At 43.5% G+C, this 20753-nt stretch overlaps 1 protein-coding gene across 2 annotated transcripts in view; it reads left to right on the top strand.

Moving 5' to 3' along the window:
- Positions 1–20753, top strand: part of Cplane1 (ciliogenesis and planar polarity effector complex subunit 1) — a 97377-nt gene that overhangs the window by 19963 nt on the left and 56661 nt on the right. For both annotated transcript variants that reach the window (XM_029469882.2, XM_021183611.3), the window contains exons 15-21: positions 6036–6200; positions 13665–13823; positions 15789–16017; positions 16834–16973; positions 17693–17910; positions 18105–18269; positions 20140–20278. In XM_029469882.2, coding sequence (XP_029325742.1) covers positions 6036–6200; positions 13665–13823; positions 15789–16017; positions 16834–16973; positions 17693–17910; positions 18105–18269; positions 20140–20278 — 1215 coding nt within the window. The remainder of the gene's footprint in view (positions 1–6035; positions 6201–13664; positions 13824–15788; positions 16018–16833; positions 16974–17692; positions 17911–18104; positions 18270–20139; positions 20279–20753) is intronic.

Raw genomic sequence — 20753 nt, 5'->3', positions numbered from 1 at the left:
ATCTTACTATCTTACTCTCCAAGATGCAGATTGTAGGGAACTTGACTGTCAGAAATATTGTATTTTAAATTTTTCTTGATTTTTAAAATCATGACACTATGCTGGGCAGTGCAGCGCATGCCTTCAAACCCAGCACTTGGGAGGCAGAGGCAGGCAGATTTCTGAGTTCAAGGCCAGCCTGGTCTACAGAGTGAGTTCCAGAACAGCCAGGGCTACACAGAGAAACCCTGCCTCCAAAAACCAAACAGAACAAAAAAACCCCAAAATCTTTTCCGTGCTCTCCAGTTAAGTTTCCTGCCCACTACACCCTGCTTGTTTAATGATAAAGCCTGGGGGTGAATGTTAATGGACAAAATGAAATTTACACCCTAAATATTTTTTCCCTTTTTAAGGCACCACAGATATCTAAATGGGAAACTACACATCAGATATTCTACAGACATGGGAGCTAAACGGCTTTAAGGGACTTGAGTGTTTTAGGTTAAACAGAGCATGGGAGTTGAGTATGGTTTCCATGGCTTGTTTTGTTTTTATGATGCCATAGGCCTCTAGGTTTCAGAAACTGATGGCATCTTTTATGCTGTTGGACTGAAGGTGTGCTGGAGATGAAAAGGCGGTCACTGCCTGGTCAGAGCACCATGCTTTACATTTATTTTCTGACTGCTGAAGCTCTGCACAGCCGAGCTGTGTGGCTGCTTATGCCCCTTTCCATCGCCTAATGAGTCATGCCATTAGCCATACATCATAAAAGATGACACTAGTTTCATAATCTAGAGAAACCAAAGGCCTGAGAGATACTAAGAGTTTGGCAAGGTGCAGGTTGTTTCCTCAAAATAGTGTGTGTGGTCCATGTTTGCAGCATTAGTGTCTGGTGAGTCAGAAATGGTGAGAAGGAACAGTAGCGAAGGGGGCCTGTAGTGAAGGGACAAGAAAGACAGCAGGGTCAGATGATTGTTTTATTTTTAAAAACATGGTCTGTCTTTGTAGCTCTGGCTGGCCTGGAAGTTTCTGTGTAGATCAGGCTGCCCTTGAACTCACAGAGATCTCCCTACCCCTGCCTCCTAAGTGCTGGTATGTTAAGCCAATTTTTTTTAAAGATTTATTTACTTATTATTATATCTAAGTACACTGTAGCTGTCTTCAGATGCACCAGAAAAGGGCATCAGATCTCACTACAGGTGGTTGTGAGCCACCATGTGGTTGCTGGGATTTGAACTCAGGACCTTCGGAAGAGCAGTTGGTGCTCTTAACTACTGAGCCATCTCTCCAGCCCAAGCCAATTTTTAAAATGGCATTCATTCATGTGGAGGGGTGCGTATTTGCTACAGAATTACATGTGGAGGTCAGAGGATGCCTTGTAGGAGCCAGTTCTCTCCTTCCTCTGTGTGGGACCTGGGTCACACTCAGGTTGTCAGGCTTGTGGCATGGAGCTGCTGTCCCACTGCTGTCCCACTTGCAGGGGACAGACCATCCAAGGAAGTACAGAAGGTCCCTGATTTACAGTAGTGTATCTTTAAACTTTTAACTTAGTGATGACAGGAAAGTCTTGCCTGTTCACTAGAAAGGTTCAGACTTGTTTTCCAATTTGTCCTTAGCTAGAAGTTCCATGTAGTGTGCACTGCTGAAGAGCAGCAGTGAGCCCTAGTGCCTCGTCACTGTCTGACCACAAGGGCAATGGCTAATACTCCACAGTGCGTTCTGATGACTGCTAGGTTAGGTGTGTGATTGCGTGTTTTAAGTATTTATTTTTATGTTCTGTGTATAAGGGATTTGCTTGCATTTATGTCTGATATCTGTGCACCGTATATGTGCCTGAAACCTATGGAGGTCAGAAAGAAGGTGGTAGATCCTTGGAACTCGAGTCCCAGAGGGCCGTGCAGGCGATCGGAACCAATACCTCAGTTCTGTGCAAGAGCAGCAACAGCTTGCTCTTTGGTACAGATCTGTCTTTCCAGCTCACAGAGATGCAGTTTTGATTTATAATATTTTCTATTTATGATGTGTTTACAAATCAAGGAGCCCCTTTATAGGTCAGTTAAGGTCACTTTGGTACATTTGTGGGTTGAGGATTATGGACTGTGTACAAAGCAACACTTTTATTCAGATGAGGAGACTGAACCGAAGCAACATCCGTGCTACTGGAATGGAGTTCATACTTAACAGACACACAGCAAGTTTGATCAGTGGAAATTGTGATTGAGTAGATTTGGGGAAAAAGTTTAATGTAGTTCTCAGTTTTAAGGTCTGGTTAACTGGATAAAGGAGAGGAATTCAGTGAAATAGAAAGTTTTAGATCTGTGGCTCTCCTTATTTATTTTTTTTAACTTGATTCTTTATGAGTATCACATCATGTACCCCAATCCAACTCATCTCCCTGACCCTCTACATCTGTATTCTGCCCTTGTAACCTTCCCACAAAACAAAACACAAAAAAATATCATTGGAAGTTGGGGTGTATCACACAGTATATACCCTTTTGCCCAAACAGCTTTAATTGTGCCTGTTCATTGCAGTGAATCAGGCCTGGTGAGGCCTCTGGCTTCTGCTACACTTTCAATACTGGACTCCCACCTGGACTCCTTGGATATCTGTTGCTGCCCTGTGTCATGGAGCTCTTACAGCTTTGGTTCTGCAGGAGCAGCCTCTCCATGTGCTCCAGCAGTTTGTAGATGGGGTAGATGTTTGGGTGGGTCAACTCAAAGCCCTGGGTGGTAGCTGAACTGGTTAGCCTGACAGTTCTCCTGCACCCATATTGCAGGGTATGTGATCACACTGTGAACCCCAAGATTGTGTTATTTGCTGAAAAAAAAAAAAACAAAAAAAACAAACCTGTTTCTAGTTGTTGTGTGGCTCAGCCCTTAACACACAGATTTAATCCCTGTGGTTGCAATATAGACACACTCTTAGTACATTCCTTTAATCCCAAACAATGACGGTAAAGTTTATAGAAGGAAGCACCCATGTTTGAAAGTAACGTCTAATTGACAAAATAACAAATCAGAAAAGGACCTGACAAAATAGGATATGCCCAACTTATGAGAGGAAAGGGAAGCTACTAAAGAGACTGTGCAGAAAAAGAGAGGGGGAGCCAGTTTTACTGGAAGAGTGTCGCGTCTGCTCTCGACCAGCAAGAACGACACGACCACCAGTTCTTCTAACAGCAGTTTATTCAGCAAGCTTCAGTCTTCATCTTTCTGCCCCAAACCCCGGGCCTCTCACTCTTATATACTCTCAGCCCCCATCCACTCATGGCAGGCCACGTCACCTCACCAGGCCCGCAGCTTCAGCCCAATCAGGGCGGCAGGGGCATATCTCCACCAAATATGGACTTGTTTACACCGCCAGCATCATGGGGCACCTGCGCAGCTCTTTTCAGGTGTCTGAGGAAGTCAAGTGCAAGTCATAAGACTTAGCTGCAGTCGCGGGCGCCATCTTGGGACTGCTGCCACACCCGCTCCTCACAGACGAGTTTCACTGACACAGGTTGAAGAGAGAACAAGCTAGACACAAGTGAAGACAGGACAAGCCTGAGGATGAGAAGTCAGAAGATTAGAACATTTTGCCAAAGTTAGTATGAGTCTAAGCTGAGTAATTCAGTCAGAAGCCAAGAGAGAGGCCAGATTGAATCAGTCAGCTTGGAGAGAAATTTGAGCCAGAACAGCCAGAGCTCAGAACAAGGAAGGGTGAGCTTATTCAGCAACAAGTCTCAGAGGCTGAAAACATTCTATTTAGGCTAGATGGTTCCAAGACTAGACCTAGGTTAGCAGACTGAGGCAGTAATCGTTAGAGCCAACAATTACTTCGGGTGAATAAAAAATACTTTTACACTCCTATGCCACCCAGGTCAGCTCTTGGGCACTGCCCAAGTGTATTAGTCAGGGTTCTCTAGAGTCACTGAACTTATGGATAGTCTCTATATAGTAAAAGAATTTATTGATGACTTACAGTCTGCAGCCCAATTCCCAACAATGGTTCAATCGCAGCTGTGAATGGAAGTCCAAGGATCTAGCAGTTACTCAGTCTCACACCGCAAGCAGGCGAAGGAGCAAGAGCGAGACTCCCTTCTTCCAATGTCCTTATATTATCTCCAGCAGGAGTAGCCCAGATTAAAGGTGTGTTCCACCACACCTTTAATCCCAGATGAAAGGTGTAGCCCAGATTAAAGGTGTGTTCCTTAAACTCGGAGATTTAATCTTCTGGAATCCATAGCCACTATGGCTCAAGATCTCCATACCAAGATCCAGATCAGAAACTTCTATCTCCCAGCCTCCAGATAAGGGTCACTGGTGAGCCTTCCAATTCTGGATTGTAGTTCATTCCAAATATAGTCAAGTTGACAACCAGGAATAGCCACTACAACAGGTGAGGGACAGGGACAGCTCTACTTTGCTGCCCAGGCAAGGAGCAGAGTCTGCTCTCCCAAGTGCTACATCTGGCAAGGGGCAAGGGCAGCTCTCATGCCCTTGGGGCCAGCTCTTCCCATGCTACCCTATTTCCCTCGATTATACCACTGCATGGTCAGTGGTGGGTGGGGCCTGCTATTCTGTGTTCACACCCTCAGGGCCAGCTTACCTACAACTGTCAAAACCAGGAGCAGCTACCTGTGCTTCCTGGCTGTTCCCTAGTGTGCTGTGCTGCAGCCAGCAAGGGGCAGGTCAGCTCTCCAGTTCCCAAGCCCTTTGGGCCAACTCTCTCTGGTGGGCGGGGCTCATCTCCAGATCAGTGGTTCTAAACCTGTGGGTTGAGACTCCTTGAGACTCAAACAACCCTTCACAGGGTTTGCCTAAGACCCATCAGAAATTACAGATACTTACATTATGATTCCATTACAATTTATATGACATAACAGCACAATTAAAGTTATGAAGTAGCAATGGAATACTTTTATACTTGAGAGTCACTGCAACATAAACAACTGTATATTAAAGGGTTGTGGCATTAGGAAGTTGAGAAACCCAGTTTTAGATGAAAATAGTTCCCTTATGAGTCCACTGTGTTTTGTTTTGTTATTTATAACTATACACATAGGTGTGACTTCTGATAGTGGACAGTTATAGTAGCAGTGGCTTCAAAGAAAGTGTTTTAGGGATGGACTAGAGGTTGGCAGACTCAGGCCGATTTGATGTTTCTGTGTGCATCTCCAAGGCTTAGGCTCCTTTCATTTTTCTGTTCTGTTAATATTAAGGCTATTTCATGGGCCAGTGTTCCAGCCATCATATGCATGTGGTTGGCAACTGATAGGGAAAGGCGAGAAGTAGGGGGAAAGATCCCACCTACCTGTATGTGAGCATTCTGTAATATCTGCAGTGTCATGTCTTGGCTCACATGAGGGCTTATTGTAGTGACCCCAAATAAAGTTAAATCTTTCACATTGAAAACTTGAGGTAGAAATAAGCAGAAGACCTTCATGCTAAGATGGTGAGGCCCTTCATCTTAGAGCCTACTAAAAAGAAAACAACATTATTTAGAGTGCAAAATGAAAGGACCTAAGTATTGCTGACTTGTTGTTGTTGTTAATTTTGAGACTGAGTTTCCTTTTGTAGCCCTGGCTAGCCTAGAACTCTATATTGTAGACCAGGTTGGCCTCAAGTTGAGAAATCCTACTGCCTCTGATTACTAGAATTAAAGGAATGAACCACCATGCTTGATTGCTGCCCTGTTTTGTTTTGTTTTTTACTTTCATGATATTTTCATTGATTATTTGGGAATTTCACATCATTCACCCAGGTCTGTCCTCCAACCCTTGTGACCTCCCTCCAAAGAGGAGGAGGGGGAGGAGGAAGGGGAGGGGAGAAGGAAGGGGAGGAGATTGTTGAGTATGTGTTACTCATATACCCACTGGAGAATGGTCAGACTCCCAGTGGCCAGTTCCTTAAAGAAGACAAGTCAGAAATTCTTTACTGTAGTATAAAACAGATGCAAAAAACCCGCATGTCATATGGTATAGCTTGATGAATTTGCACAAATATAACACAGCTGTCTACATGGGGCAGTCCCTTGCTTCCATGCTTGTAAGTTGAATTCTTGTGTTTCAGGAGGAAGAAGGACGTGTTTTCTTCAGTTACGCTACTATCTCTCGCTCCTGTACTGCCACCTCTACTGCTATAATTTAAACGATGCTCAAGGGTTATGTGATCTTCTAGTACGGGAACTACTCAGCCGGTCCCAGTTACCTGTAAGACAAAGTCAAGATTGTTCAGGTAGACTTTTAAAAATTAACTCTGTTATTTGTTTGTGTATTTTGAAACAGGGTCCTGCTGTGTTTCTGACTTTCTTGGTACTCATGTAACCAGCCCCATGCCGGCCTTAGCCCCATGGCTTTTCTCCTGCCTCACCCTTCTAGCTGCTGGGAATATAGGCATGTGCCATCCCACTGACTTAATAGCACTAAGTTTTCTTTATAGATTTAGAGAACAAATTGTTTACATGTAAAAACTACCTTGCCTTTACAGTGGCTAAGTTATTCTTTGTGGATTTTGGACTGTCAGCTTCTCTGTGGCTTATGACACAGCTGTTATTTGGGATTTATTCAAGAACTCACTAAAGTCACTTCTCTCAAGGAGTTGAAATGGTTTCACTTGCCTCCTAAATCCTTGCTTGTCTCAGTTCTTTGTAACTTAAGGATATTCTTGTAGGATATTAGCTGGCAAAGTTATCTCCTGCTCTGTGGGCTTCCTCGTCACTAGGTTGACCGTCTCACTAGTTTGATCGTCTCACTAGGTTGATTGTGTCCTTTGCTGTGCAGAAGCTTTATTAAAAGAATCCCGTCTTTCAGTCGTTGGCTTTCATTTCTGAGCAGATGGAGTGCTCTGAGAAAGTCCTTCCCAGCCCCCATATCCTGTGGAGTGCTGCCTGTGTTTTCTTCTAGCAGTGTCAGGCTCCACATGGAGGTCTTTGTGCGAGTGGAGCTGTTGTGCAGGGTGAAAGATAGGGGTTTGGTTTCATTTTTCTAAATGTGGATGTCCAATTTCCCCAGCATTATTTGTTTTAGTTTGCTTTCTATTATTACATTGACCAACAATACCAACACTCAGGAGGCAGAGACCAGTGAATCTCTATGATTTCAGGGCCAGCCTGGTCTACATGGTGAGTTCCAGGTTAGCCAAGAAACCTTGTCTCAAAACAACTAAGAAAAAAGCAAACACACACCCACCCCAAACCTCAAACCCCAAAACACTAATCAAAAGAAAGTCCAGGAAGAGAGGGCTTGTTTCACTCTACAGTGTACAGTCCATTGTGGAAGAGATCATGATAGGAACTAAAGGCAGAAACAGGCAAGGGCTTGTTTCACTCTACAGTGTACAGTCCATTGTGAAAAGAGATCATGATAGGAACTAAGGGCAGAAACAGGCAAGGGCTTGTTTCACTTTACAGTGTACAGTCCATTGTGAAAAGAGATCATGATAGGAACTAAGGGCAGAAACAGGCAAGGGCTTGTTTCACTTTACAGTGTACAGTCCATTGTGAAAAGAGATCATGATAGGAACTAAAGGCAGAAACAGGCAAGGGCTTGTTTCACTCTACAGTGTACAGTCCATTGTGAAAAGAGATCATGATAGGAACTAAAGGCAGAAACAGGCAAGGGCTTGTTTCACTTTACAGTGTACAGTCCATTGTGAAAAGAGATCATGATAGGAACTAAAGGTAGAAACAGGCAAGGGCTTGTTTCACTCTACAGTGTACAGTCCATTGTGGAAGAGATCATGATAGGAACTAAAGGTAGAAACAGGCAAGGGCTTGTTTCACTTTACAGTGTACAGTCCATTGTGAAAGAGATCATGATAGGAACTAAAGGTAGAAACAGGCAAGGGCTTGTTTCACTCTACAGTGTACAGTCCATTGTGGAAGAGATCATGATAGGAACTAAAGGTAGAAACAGGCAAGGGCTTGTTTCACTTTACAGTGTACAGTCCATTGTGAAAAGAGATCATGAGACGATGCCGGGGCCTAGCAAACACAGGAGTGGATGCACACAGTCAGCTATTGGATGTATCACAGGGCTCCCAATGGAGGAGCTAGAGAAAGTACCCAAGGAGCTAAAGGGATCTGCAACCCTATTGTCGGAACAACATGATGTACTAACCAGAACCCCGGAGCTCTTGTCTCTAGCTGCTTATGTATCGAAAGATGGCCTAGTCGGCCATCACTGGAAAGAGAGGCCCATTGGACTTGCAAACTTTATATGCCCCAATATAGGGGAATGCCAGGGCCAAAAGAATGGGAATGGGTGGGTAGGGAAGTGGGGGGCGCTATGGGGGACTTTTGGGATAGCATTGGAAATGTAATTGAGGAAAATATGTAATAAAAAATATTAAAAATTAAAAAAAAGTCAGATATACATAGAAGGACTTACAGAGACAAAGTTTGGAGCTAAGACGAAAGGGTGGACCATCCAGAGACTACCCAACCCAGGGATCCATCCCATAATCAGCCACCAAACCCAGACACTATTGCATATGCCAGCAAGATTTTGCTGAAAGGATCCTGATATAGCTGTCTCGTGTGAGGCTAGGCCAGTGCCTGGCAAATACAGAAGTGGATGCTCACGGTCATCTATTGGATGGAACGCAGAGCCCCCAATGGAAGAGCTAGAGAAAGTGCCCAAGGAGCTGAAGGGGTCTGCAACCCTATAGGTGGAACAACAATATAAACTAATCAGTACCCCCAGAGCTCGTTTCTCTACCTGCATATGTAGTAGAAGATGGCCGACTAGGCCATCATGGGAAGAGAGGCCCCTTGGTCTTGCAAACTTTATATGCCCCAGTACAGGGGAACGTCAGGGCCAAGAAGTGGAAGTGGGTGCGTAGGGGAGCAGGGTGGGGGGGAGGGTATAGGGGACTTTCAGGATAGCATTTGAAATGTAAATGAAGGAAAATCTAATAAAAAATTGAAAAAAAAAAAAGAAAAGAGATCATGATAGGAACTAAAGGTAGAAACAGGCAAGGGCTTGTTTCACTTTACAGTGTACAGTCCATTGTGAAAAGAGATCATGATAGGAACTAAAGGCTGAAACAGGCAAGGGCTTGTTTCACTCTACAGTGTACAGTCCATTGTGAAAGAGATCATGATAGGAACTAAAGGTAGAAACAGGCAAGGGCTTGTTTCACTTTACAGTGTACAGTCCATTGTGAAAGAGATCATGATAGGAACTAAGGGCAGAAACAGGCAAGGGCTTGTTTCACTCTACAGTGTACAGTCCATTGTGAAAGAGATCATGATGTGAACTAAAGGCAGAAACAGGCAAGGGCTTGTTTCACTTTACAGTGTACAGTCCATTGTGAAAGAGATCATGATAGGAACTAAGGGCAGAAACAGGCAAGGGCTTGTTTCACTCTACAGTGTACAGTCCATTGTGAAAAGAGATCATGATGTGAACTAAGGGCAGAAACAGGCAAGGGCTTGTTTCACTTTACAGTGTACAGTCCATTGTGAAAAGAGATCATGATAGGAACTAAAGGTAGAAACAGGCAAGGGCTTGTTTCACTTTACAGTGTACAGTCCATTGTGAAAAGAGATCATGATAGGAACTAAAGGTAGAAACAGGCAAGGGCTTGTTTCACTCTACAGTGTACAGTCCATTGTGAAAAGAGATCATGATGTGAACTAAAGGCTGAAACAGGCAAGGGCTTGTTTCACTCTACAGTGTACAGTCCATTGTGAAAGGAGATCATGATAGGAACTAAAGGTAGAAACAGGCAGAGAGCCTAGAGAGTGCTCAGCGTACTTTCTTTTTCTTTTTTTTTTTTTTTTTTGGTTTTTTGAGACAGGGTTTCTCTGTGTAGCCCTGGCTATCCTGGAACTCACTTTGTAGACCAGGCTGGCCTCGAACTCAGAAATCCACCTGCCTCTGCCTCCTGAGTGCTGGGATGAAAGGCGTGCGCCACCACGCCCGGGCCTCAGTGTACTTTCTTACATCACCCAGGACTGACGTGGCACTGTCCACAGTTGACTTGGGGCCTGCAGGAAAATGTCCCATTGGCATACCTACAGGCAGTCTGATGGATGCATTTTTGTCAACTGAGGGTCCTCTCCCTAGATAACTCTAGGTTGTGTTAAGCTGACAAAAACCTAACCAGGACACCATTTACTGAACTTGATGTCTTTCCTCAAGTTGTATTTTTGGCATCTGTCAACTATTGGATAGTTGTAATGACATATACTTAGGTTTGGGTCTGGCATCCCATTCTGTTGATCTGCTTGTCTTTGTGCAGTGCTCTGATGTTTTTATTACTGTAACTCTTTGACACAGCTTGAAAGCTGATATGGTAATCCCTCCCGCATGTTCTTTTTACTCAGAATTGCTTGGCTATCTGAGGTTTCTTTGTGCTTCTCTATGAATTTTAATACTTTTTTCTATTTGGTGAAGAATATTATGAATATTTTGTTTAGGATTGTAATGAATCTGGATGAGTCTGTAAGTTGATTTTGACAGGATTGTCATTTTTTTACATTATTCTAACGATCCATGAACATGGGAGATCTTTCAGTCTTCTAGTGCCTTTTTCAGGTTAGGTTTATTCTTAGATATATTTATCTACTGAGATTATTAGGAATGGGAGTGTGCCCATGATTGCTGTATTGTAGTTGGAATACATAAAGGCTACTGATTTTTATAAATTGATTTTGGTGTGTTTGTGTATTCTGTCACTGTAGTGAGAATTTTGGAATTTTGGTTTCTTTTAAAAAACACAGAATTTTTTTTTGATATTTTCTTTATTTACATTTCAAATGTTATCCCCTTTCCAGGTCTCACCTCCGGAAATCCCCCTATCCAATCCCCCATCCCCTTGCCTCTCTACCACACACCCACCCACTCCTACCTTCCCACCCTGGCATTCCCCTACACTGGGGCATCGACTCCCCTCAGGCCCAAGGGCCTTGCCTCCCACTTATGTCCAACAAAGGCATCCTCTGCCACATATGCAGCTGGAGACATGGGTTCCTCCATGTGTGTACTCTTTGGTTGGTGATCCAGTCCCCAGGAGCTCCTGGGGGTCTGGCCGGTTGATACTGTTGCTCCCCCCATGGGGCTGCAAATCCCCTCAGCTCCTTCAGTTCCTTCTCCCAATTCCTCCATTGGGGACCCTGCACTCAGTCCAATGGTTGGCTGTGAGCATCTGCCCCTGTATTGTAAGGTCTGGCAGAACCTCTGAGGAGACAGCTGTATCAGGCTCCTGTCAGCAAGCACTTCCCGCCATTCCAATAGTGTCCGAGTTTGGCGACTGTATATGTGATGGATCCCCAGGTGGGGCAGTCTCTGGATGGCCTTTCCTTCAGTCTCTGTTCCATACTTTATCTCCGTATTTCCTCCTGTGAGTATTTTGTTCCCCCTTTTAAGAAGCACTGAAGCATCCACACTTTGTTCTTCCCTCCTCTTCATGTGGTCTGTGAATTGTATCTTGGGTATTCCAAACTTTTGGGCTAATATCTACTTATCAGTGAGTGCATAGCGTGTGTGTTCTTTTGTGACTGAGTTACCTCACTCAGGATGATATTTTCAAGTTCTATCTGCCTGTGAATCTCATGGAGTCATTATTTTTAATAGCTGAGTAGTACTCCATTGTGTAAATTGTACCACATTTTCTGTATCCATTCCTCTGTTGAGGGGCATCTGGGTTCTTTCCAGCTTTTAGCTATTATATATAAAGCTGCTATGAACATAGTGGAGCACATATCCTTATTACATGTTGGAGCATCTTCTGGTTATATGCCCAGGATTGGTATAGCTGGGTCCTCAGGTAGTAATATGTCCAATTTTCTGAGGAACCGCCAAACTGATTTCCAGAGTGGTTGTACAAGCTTGCAATCTCACCAAACAATGGAGGAGTGTTCCTCTTTCTCCACATCCTCGCCAGCATCTGCTGTCACCTGAATTTTTGATCTTAGCCATTCTGACTGGTGTGAGGTGGAATCTCAGGGTTGTTTTGATTTGCATGTCCCTGATGACTAAGGATGTTGAACATTTCTTTAGGTACTTCTCGGCCATCGCGTTTCCTCAGTTGAGAATTCTCTGTTTAGCTCTGTTCCCCATTTTTTAATAGGGTTATTTGGTTCTTAACTTCGAGTTCTCTGTATATATTGGATATTAGCCCTCTATCAGATGTAGGGTTGGTAAAGATCTTTTCCCAATTTGTTGGTTGCCTTTTTATGCTATTGACAGTGTCCTTTGTCTTACAGAAGCTTAAAGCACACTAATAATTCAAGAATGTTTTTGTGTGAGTCCCGGGGGTGGGCCGTGGGGCTGCTTCAGACTGTCCGCATCAGCTGTGCTTTGCCTCCTGCTCTAGCAGGGGGTGATCTGCCAGCTGCAGATAGCTTCTGCAATTGTGTGACGTTTGGAATTCTGGGGACTCTTGAGAGGCAGAGTGGGCTGTTGGTTGTTGGTTGGTTGTTGGTCGATGTTTGTTAAGTAGTGTGTAAAGAAGAAACTAGATATCCTGACAGCGAACATCAAACTTGCCCCGAGGAACTTGACACCCCAGTCAACAGGAAGACATCGGCCCTGTTCTGTCCCTGACTTAATTCAGGGAACTCTTTTCTCTCTCCTCTGTCCTTTTTTTTTTCTCTCCTATCTAATGTTTGGGGGTTGAAAAGGTGGGAGAAAAGGGGCGGGAAGAAAGGTGGAAGAAAAAAGCTCCCACAAAGTAGCCTACGACAGCGACAACCAAATTACTGAGTGTACTGTTTGCTTAGATGTTTCCTGGTGAATTTTTTGGTATTTCTTATATATATTTTCATATTGTCTATGAATAGGGATAATTTGACATCTTTTCCTATCACTGTCCCTTCAGTTTCCTTCTCTAATGCTCTAGCTGTGCCTTGGACTGAAAGACTCTGAGAGGAGTCCCTCGCTCAGGCCTCAGGACAATAGCGGACACCCAAGAACTCACGATAGACCAAGCTTGTTGCAAACCACATGAGGCTTTATTTGGGGAAAGCTAGAGCTCTGGGGACGACTCATATGCCACGCAGGGGTAGAGGAGTGGACCTTGAAGGGAAAGAGGTCCCAGTTTTTATAGGCCCTCAGGGAAGAAAGGAGAAGTGGGGGGAGTAGGGGATTTCCAGATCTAAACAATGTCTATTCTTAAGAAATGGGTATGGGAGGGGTACAAGGAAAGAGTCTGGTTCAGGTGTAGCAACTTAGGATTGGCCAGGCTGTGGTTGCTGGGGAGATTTTCTGACTCTTTCTCAGCAACCAGTATCACAAACACCTGGCAATGGGCTTCATCAGTGGGCACACACATGGGTCAAGGAATGGTCAAAACATTGGCAGACACACAGGTTCAAGGAGTGGCCAGAGCATTGTGCACCTCTATTTTTCTAATCTAAATCAGTGAAGCTAGTTCTGCTAACAGTGACATCTATCTTGCCAATTTCAGGGCTTCTGTGACCTTTTACATTCTGTCAGGATCTTTCAGGACCAGCGTGTTGAAAGCAGCTGTGCTCACCTTATCCCACCAGTGTACCACAAGCACTACATTGAAGGATGGGGGTAGTATATAGCGGCCCCATCTGGCCAGAGTATGCAGAGCGGGTCTGAGGGACTCTTCTGGTTGGCTTGTATTCCATTGTCATACTGGATGGGCCTGAGAGTGGGGCTGTCTGAAATAGTTTTACTTTGTTATAGCTTGTTGAGACTCTTGGTCATTTGCTCTATTGCTTAGATTGTGAGATCGCAGGGACTGGAAATGTCCACCCAGAGGCAGCACTCAGAGTGGTCCAGTGCATGGCCCGCTTCATGGCTGCCTATTTCACCAATGAGCCACTCTTCGTCCTGCCGCCTCACAGTGTGAGTGTTCTCCCTCCGCTTCATGTGAAAACAGGTAATACGCAGGTAAACAGAAACTGTTCTGCCTCGCTTTTTGCACATGCTTTTAAAGTCAGTATCCTATGGAATTTGCACAGTTTTGAGACTCAAGCTTGTCTCCTTTTCTGAACTTACTGTTTTCATTTTTTACTTGTTTGATTTTTTTTTCAAGTTAGGGTTTTTGCTTTAGCTTCTTGAATAGCTGAGATTATAGGTGTGAGCTGCACAGCTTATCTTCCTTCCTTTCATATTTTCCCTTGTTTATTATACCCACCCACCCCATCCACCCATCCATCCTTCCAACCATTCACCCACCCACAGGAGTTGTTAAAAGTCACAGGCTCATGCCTGTCTGGCGAGTGCTCTATCATTGAGCTGTACTTCAGACCCTTTTTCTCTTGTTGTTTGTTGAGACAAGGTTCTATGTAGCCCATGTAAGCTTTAAGCTCACTGTCTAGCCAAGGATAACCTTGAACTCCTTTTGATCCTTCTTCTGCTTTTGCTTCTCAAGTACTATAAGTGACACGTGCCATGCTTGGCTGCCAGTTTGTGTGTGATTGTGTGTGTCTGTGTGTGTGCACGTGCATGTGTGTGTGCACTCAGTGTTTATGTGTGCTGAAGCCAGAGAAGACCTCAGGTGTCGTTGCTCAGGCACCATCTACTCTTGCTTTCTTTGAATTCATCTGTGAGTCGGGACAGGTTCCCTCACTGGGTTGAAATACACCAAATAGATTATTCTGGTGGCCAGCAACTCAGGACAAGCATGCCTGGCTTTTTTTTTTTTTTTTTTTTTTTAAGATTTATTTATTTATTATATGTAAGTACACTGTAGCTGTCTTCAGACACTCCAGAAGAGGGAGTCAGATCTCATTATGGATGGTTGTGAGCCACCATGTGGTTGCTGGGATTTGAACTTCAGACCTTCTGAAGAGCAGTCGGGTGCTCTTACCCACTGAGCCATCTCACCAGCCCATGCCTGGCTTTTAAAACTGTGGGTTCTGAGGATCAAACTCAAGTCTTCATGTGCATAAGGCAACCACTTTATTGACTAAACTCTCTCCCCAGATATCAGTTCTCTTTTTTTAATGAAATGTAATGTATTAAACATTTTGTATGTTTTAAATATTTTCTGAAATTGGAAAAAAAATTGGCTACATGGATAATGTAAAATGAGAAAAAATGCATCTCTTTCAGATTTTATAATCTATGAAAAATAGGAACATATTTCTATTCAGTTCAGTTACTGTACATTAGGATCCAATATATTTTAAAAGATTATTTTATTTTTAGTATATGTGTATGTTTGTGGGTGGTTATGTACATATTAGTGCAATGCCCAAGAAGGCCAGAAGATGGCACTAGGTCCCTTGGAACTGGAGTTACAGGTGATTGTGAACTGCTGCTCTTGGGTGCTGGGAACTGAATCCTGATCTGGTAGAACAGCCATGCTCTTTTGTGGCCCAGCAGTGTACAACCTATGGGTCACCACCCCTTTGGGGGTCCACCATTTCACAGGGGTTCCTTAAAGCCATCCTGCATATCAGATATTTACATAAATTCATAACAGCAAAATTATGGATCTAAAGTAGCAACAAAAATACTTTTCTGGTTGGGGGTCATCACAGCATGAGGAACTGTATTAAAGGGTCCCGGCATTAGGAAGGTTGAGAGCCACTGCTGCAGCCCCTGGTCTGGTACATATGTACGTACATTTTATCAAACTCATTAAGCAGTAGTCACCTTGATTTTTGTGCACTTATTCTGTTTCTGCAGTGTTTTATCTTTTAGGAATGTTTGTATTTTATGCATAGCCCATTTAAGGAAGCATATATCTCAGTATTAATAAAACTATTCTAGCGGACATTGTTTCATTTTGTATGTCTCTTCATTATCATGTTTGAAAATATTAACTAAAAACATATTTCAGGAGTTTGGATCTATGTATGCAATTGTGATATCATTTTCTCTAATTGATTCACAGAGCATTCCCTGCGACTTATTCCTCTACAACACTCTAAGGTGGCCAGTATTATTAGAGATCAGAATCTCTCAAATGTGTGGACAGTTGAATATGCCCTCGAATTATTATTTATTGGTGGCCTGATTCCAGAGGCTGTGTGGATGGCACATAAACTTGGAGACTGGAAGACATCTGTTTCCATTGGTGTGGCCTTCCAAGTGTTCTGTAAACATGATTGCAATTTTGTGCGGTATGGATTTTTAAAATATCTATCGTGTGTTTGTGTGTGTGTGTGTGTGTGTGTGTGCATGTGGTGTGTATGTACATGTGCATATATGTCACTGCACCTATGGGGAAGTCAAAAGAAAAGTTGTTTAAAAAAAAAAAAAAAACGGGCTGGAGAGATGGCTCAGCGGTTAAGAGCACTGACTGCTCTTCCAAAGGTCCTGAGTTCAAATCCCACAACCACATGGTGGCTCACAACCATCCCTAATGAGATCTGATGCTCTGTTCTGGGTGTCTGAAGACAGGTACAGTGTACTTAGATATAATAATAAAGAAATCTTTAAAAAAAAAAAGAAAAGAAGAAAAGTTGTGGAGTCAGTTCTCTCCTTCCGCCTTGTGTGTTTCAGACATCGAAGTCAGATCATCAGGCTTGGCAGCATGTCTTTTTACCTGCTAAGCCAGGTCACCAGCCCAAGGAATATATTCTTAGATAAGCTTCAAATATTGGATAATAGCAAGTGAGGGTAAGGCCAGAAACATTCCATGTAGGAGATGCCCTTTCAGATGTACACAGAAGGGTAGGGAGCATTCTGATGAATTGAGCAGCTAAGGCGTGCAAACATCTTATGCATGAGCAAAAGCATATGGCAGAGAAGTTTTGGGTTATTTTGGGTAGAGGTGTGTATGAAGGACAGCAATGACAAAGGAGAAATTGGATCCTCTGAAGAGCCTTTTTGTAAGTAGGGTTAACAGAGCAATTGTCTCCATATTTTCTTAAATACATTTACTTCTTGATGTAAAATCTTTGCTTTTTTCAAAAATTTGATTTCTCTTGTTGCAGGTCCAAGAAAAAGGGTATGGACCTACCATTAAATATGATACCAGCACAGATTTTCCAGGAAAAGCTGCAGTGCTTTTTAGGTCAGCCAGTCTCTTTGACAGCAAAAAATGAAAAGGGCTCAAAATATAAGCAATTTACAGGTATGTTACCTACAAGTGTTTCAGGTTAATATAAACCCTGTACTATTACAAAAACTTATGAATATATTTAGAAATAAAAACATCCTGAATAATTATCAAAAGTTTAAGGATGGTCTTTATAAGCCGGGCGTGATGGCGCACGCCTTTAATCCCAGCACTTGGGAGGCAGAGGCAGGCGAATTTCTGAGTTCGAGGCTAGCCTGGTCTACAGAGTGAGCTCCAGGACAGCCGGAGCTACACAGAGAAACCCTGTCTCAAAAAACCAAAAGAAGGCAAAAAAAAAAAAAGGATGGTCTGTATACTAAATCATGGGAGCACAGAAAGCTGAGGTCAGTGAGCTGGAGCAGCAGCTCAGTGGCAAAGGCCTGCCTGGCACACGCTTTGCCCAGGGTCTGCTCTGAGCCCCACAAGAAGAAAGAACGAGAAAGCTGATGTCAGGTGAGAACATGCTTACAACTCAGCAGTAGAACATACAGCTCGGAGGGAGAGCACTTGCTTGACATGTACCAGGCCCTGGATTCAATCTTCACTACTGCCAAAACCAAACCAGCCATACTGGAGTATACTCTGTTTTGTACATACATTTATACTTACTGTTATCGTAGAGTTGGGGCCTTGTCATGTATCCCGGTGTGACCTTGATCACTCCTTCTGAGTGCTAGGACTATAGTCATGAGCTCCCATGCCTGGCTGATGTTACCTCCTGTCATGTTTGTTAGATCCCATTGAAGAAGAAGATGCCAGTCTGCTGTTTGGGTCTGTGCAAGAAGTGCTGAAAGCATCAGTTATGGCTGATGCAGACATTGTTTCAGAAACACTACAACTGTTGATGGACTCCGCTAAGGACTTCAGCAAGAAGCTGTGGGGCTTAGTGCCCGTCGACTTGTATCTTCCAGCGCCTCCACTGTATTGCCCCCAGCCAGCTGTTCTTAGTGAGGTAAGGTCACTGGAGTTTTCTCTCAGTGAAAGTTGATTTTGTTTGCTTTTTAAAAATGGCCTGGTAATAATGATTATGTTAAAAATGCAAGAGCTGAAGATAAGCTTCTAGCATAACTGTTTACTAAATGTACAGTCTTAGGTAACATACCAAACAGTTGTTTAAGTAACAGACAACTGTTCTCTTGTCCTCAGGAACATGGTGACAATCTTCTTTTAAAAGCTGAAAAAGATAATCGCCAAAAGCTGTCTGGAATCCTGCAGCGAGTTCTCCTGCTTTTCCGGGCATCTCGGTGTTCTTTTCCTGTAGCGCAGTGGTACATCTTACGGCTGAGATGGGCAAGGAAGGTGATGCAGAAGGTATGCAATGTCTTAGTCATCCAGGTAAGGCAGCCGAGAGCACTCAGTTACACTACTGCCTTCCTGAGGAGCCCTGCCCTGTGAACCATAAATCTTGGGCTTATTTACAATGAACAACTCTGGCCAGTTTGTGGCTGAGATGCCACCAGGAGGTGAGTCTCTGGGCTAGCTCAGGTTAGATCACTATGGTAATAGAATATGTCACTACATAGTAAATTCTTCCAGACTGTGCCTGTTCTTCTACCACCCAAATGTTGGAAGATTTCCTCTGTTTAAGACACCCCCCCCCCCCGCCCCTTCTAGAAAGTTTAGATCTGCTCTGTGCACCTTCCCTGCCAGAGGAGAGTCAGCCTCCAGGGAGGGCTCTGACCCCAGGACTCAGGTGAGATCGACATCTTTTATCCCAGGTCTCTCAGAGACCAATCTGTGTAGGAGAGCACACGGGACACCGAAGCAACAGAGCTTATTGGACAGGTGCCCTTCGGGCCTTCATCCTCAGGCAGGAGGCTGAGCTGAGACCCAGACCTCTGGGCACCTTCCCTGCCAGTGGAGAGTCAGCCTTCGGGGAGGGCTCTAACCCCAGGACTCAGGAGAGAGTTGGACTCCCAGGAGTGTTGACAGAGGCTAACAGAATCACAGGGGGAACAAGCTCCAGCCAGAGACAGCTAGAACATCTAACACCAGAGATTACCAGATGGCAAAAGGCAAACGTAAGAATATTACTAACAGCCGGGCGTTGGTGGCGCACGCCTTTAATCCCAGCGCTTGGGAGGCAGAGGCAGGAGGCAGGAGGCAGGAGGCAGGTGGATTTTTGAGTTCAAGGCTAGCCTGGTCTACAAAGTGAGTTCCAGGACAGCCAGGCCTACACAGAGAAACCCTGTCTGGAAAAACCAAAACCAAACAAACAAACAAAATAAAAACAAAAAATAAGAAAAGAAAGAAAAGAGAAAAGAAAAAAGAAAAAAAAGAAAAGTGTTTTGCTGGAGGGGCTGTCATTGGCATGCCTGCAGAGCACCTGATTAGATCTTATCTTTGCTGAAGTGACGGGGAGAAGGATGCTATCAACTTACTACCCATCTTTTTTTTTTTTTTTTTTTTGATATCTATAACAGCATCTTTCTCTAAAAAGAAACCAAAAAACCCCTGATGTATTAGAGAAACTGAATATCCTGTACTGCATTCTTTGTTTGTGATTGTTGAGTGCCACTCACCTTGTTCATACTGTTTATTTCCTGGAAACTGGCTGTTGATAGCTACCCACTGAAATACACAGGTTCGATTATATTCAGGCTCAGATCTTGTTGGAAAGAATCCTTTGTAACTAGCACATACTTCTCTGTCTGAGTTTTGGAACTGATAACACAAGGAGTTTGGGTCAGTCAGACCCTCCTGCATCAAGTTCCCCTTCAGCTCAGCAGCTGCTTTTCTAGTGTGACATTTATTGATAGTCTGTAATTAGAGTCCTTATCTCTTAGGAGTTGCCAACTGATGACTTTCTGTTGTCATTTATAATAGATTTATTTTTTTTAAAGTTATGTAAGATTTTTTCCCCTTGTTTTGGGTGCTGCACATTTAATTTCAGATGACATTTTAAGTATTTTTTCACTCATGACTGTATGGAAAACCTGAGATGAATCTAGGAAAACTGACAAGAGAATGCCACTGGTTTAACACCCTTTCCTTTTCCGATAGAATGTAGTGATTGAATGTCTTGAGTTTGTGAACAGTCTCTGAAAGTGCAGCTCGCTGCAGCTGCCTATGTTGTAGCAGATGACTGGTGCTGCCTGTGGTCTTTGTCATTTTCCTTGACTGCCTCCCCTGTGAAGAGTGTTTACTACTGATGATTAACATATTCTATCCTTCTTTTCAGATTCGAGTGAAAGGGTCCCTTCCTTCTCTTGGTTCTTTCCCGGAATCCTTACTTAATTACTGTAAAGGAGGGATAGCATTCTTTAGACCTGGAGCAACTGGAGACCACACGCTTGATGAAGTTTCCATCAAAGCCCTAGGTTTGTCAGAAATGAGCTACTTGGTTGGAACTCAGATGCAAATGAAGTGTAATAGGATTGTCCCGTAGTCTGGGAAGGTTTTCTAAACTCACTAACTCTAGTTTGTACCTAGGGGTTTATACCTAGACACTCTCCAGCATGTGTGTATGCAGGTGCTTATATGTATGGTCATCAATTCAACTTTTATTATATAAAACAAATTGTGACAACTGTGTTGCTTGCTTGTTTAAATTTGGAATTTCAGCACTAAAGAATACCTTTTCTGTAGCAGTCCTTGCAGGAGGGTGCCCTTTTGTTAAGTGGGTGGGCTTTGAACCTGTCTGTAAAGATGAACCAATTTTGCTTCCCGTTTTTCTGATTTAACTACCTCAGTTTCTTTTCATACATTATTATGAACGAGTTTTGATGACTTTTATTGGCAGACAGGCATTAAGTTGTCTCTGGCATATCAATTCTGATTTCTATTATGAAAAGT

This window comes from Mus caroli, unplaced genomic scaffold, assembly GCF_978045245.1.
Source record: "Mus caroli unplaced genomic scaffold, Mus_caroli_1 scaffold_16, whole genome shotgun sequence".
NCBI classification, from domain to species: Eukaryota; Metazoa; Chordata; class Mammalia; order Rodentia; family Muridae; genus Mus; species Mus caroli.
This window is presented reverse-complemented; position numbering and strand designations above follow the sequence as displayed.